General features: G+C 72.3%; 1 protein-coding gene across 1 annotated transcript in view; it reads left to right on the top strand.

Moving 5' to 3' along the window:
- AURANDRAFT_69066 (hypothetical protein) overlaps window positions 1-1,405 on the top strand; it is a gene marked incomplete at both ends in the record, with an annotated part of 3,328 nt that extends 1,923 nt beyond the window's left edge. Inside the window, one exon of the mRNA XM_009044814.1 lies at window positions 698-1,405. Within this exon, the coding sequence (XP_009043062.1) occupies window positions 698-1,405 (708 nt within the window). The remainder of the gene's footprint in view (window positions 1-697) is intronic.
- Window positions 1,406-1,429: the final 24 nt, after the last annotated feature.

The following is a 1,429-nucleotide window of genomic DNA, read 5'->3' as shown; positions in this document are numbered from 1 at the left end:
ACTCCGGCCTTAATCTTTACTTCTTCTCTCAACCTTCCTTAGCGATGCGTCCTAGAGATAGGGCCCGATGACGCCACGAATGAGTTCCCGGACCTGGCCCCGCGCTTCGTCCGGGACGCAGGCGCGAAGCAGCGCGGCGACGACCAGCGCGGCCTTGCGCTTGGCGGGGAGGCCCGCATCGGACACGAGACCATTCACGCTGCCGCGCCGCACGAGCTCGACGACCGCGTCGAAGCCGACGGTCAGCGCGATCGCGACCGCGTTGGCGTCGTTGTTGTCCGCGAGGGTGCCCAGCGCATACGCGGCCATGCTCCCGTGGCGCAGGAGCTCGACGAGCGGCGCGATGCCGCCGGCCTCGACGATCAGGACCTTGTTAGCGGCGTTGTCGCACGCGAGGTTGCGCAGCGCCCACGCGGCACACGCTTTGTCCTCCGCGCTCCCGTCGCGCAGGAGCTCGACGAGCGGCGCGATGCCGCCAGCCGCGGCGATCGCGGCCCGGTTGGCGTCGTAAATCCACGCGAGGTGGCCCAGCGCCCCCGCCGCCGCCGTCTTCGCCGCGTCGTCGCCCTCGCGCAAGGCGCGGACCAGCCCATCGATCTCCGCCATCTGACCCCTTGCCAAACGCCGACGTTTCCCACTGCTTGTACATTCAACAACCTCATTGAAGAAGGGCCGGTGGATTATGATGGACTAGCAGCCCATCATGCCGAAGCTGCACCGCGAGGTGCGCAACGCGACGGCGGGCAAGCCCGGCATCCTGGCCTACCTGTCGCTGGGCCTGCTCATGGTCGTGCTCACGCTCGTGCGCCTCTGCCGGCGGCGGCGCAAGTTCAGCGCGAAGCAGCTCGACGCCTACCACGACTGGAAGAAGGGCACGGCCGAGGGCAAGCTCGAGTCGAAGCTCGCGCGCATGCAGCAGAAGCTCGAGGGCATGCGGAGCCGGCGCAAGGTCGAGGAGGGCCGCGACGCGCACGAGCGGCTCCTGAAGAAAGCCGAGGAGCTCCGCGAGGTCCGCGGCCGCGAGGTCTACGGCGACGACTGGGACGACCCCAAGGACGGCGTGCCCATCCGCGACCTCTTCGCGCTCAGCGACGTCGAGGTGCGCACCCTGCAGACGGAGGCGCGCAACGCCCGGGCCGTCGACGCCGAGCGCGCGCTCGACCGGGCCGAGAACGGCGCCGCGAAGCCGAAGAAGCCGCCGCCGCCGCCGGGGCCGCCGCCGGCGACGTCGAAGCCGCGGAAGCCGCCGCCGCCGCCGGGGCCGCCGCCGCCGTCGGCCTTCGCGCCCCTCGACGGCGGCCGCGCGCGGCCGCCGCGGGGCGTGGCCTACGTCGCGACGCCGCGCGAGGCCTTCGGCGACGACCCCGAGGCGGGCCTCGCGCGCGGCGGCGACGGCGGCTCCGCCGTCGCGCAGATCCGGGACCAGCTC

This window comes from Aureococcus anophagefferens (genome assembly GCF_000186865.1).
Source record: "Aureococcus anophagefferens unplaced genomic scaffold AURANscaffold_854, whole genome shotgun sequence".
Lineage (NCBI taxonomy): Eukaryota > Pelagophyceae > Pelagomonadales > Pelagomonadaceae > Aureococcus > Aureococcus anophagefferens.
The sequence above is the reverse complement of the archived record's forward strand: the minus strand, read 5'-3'. Positions and strand labels throughout refer to the sequence as shown.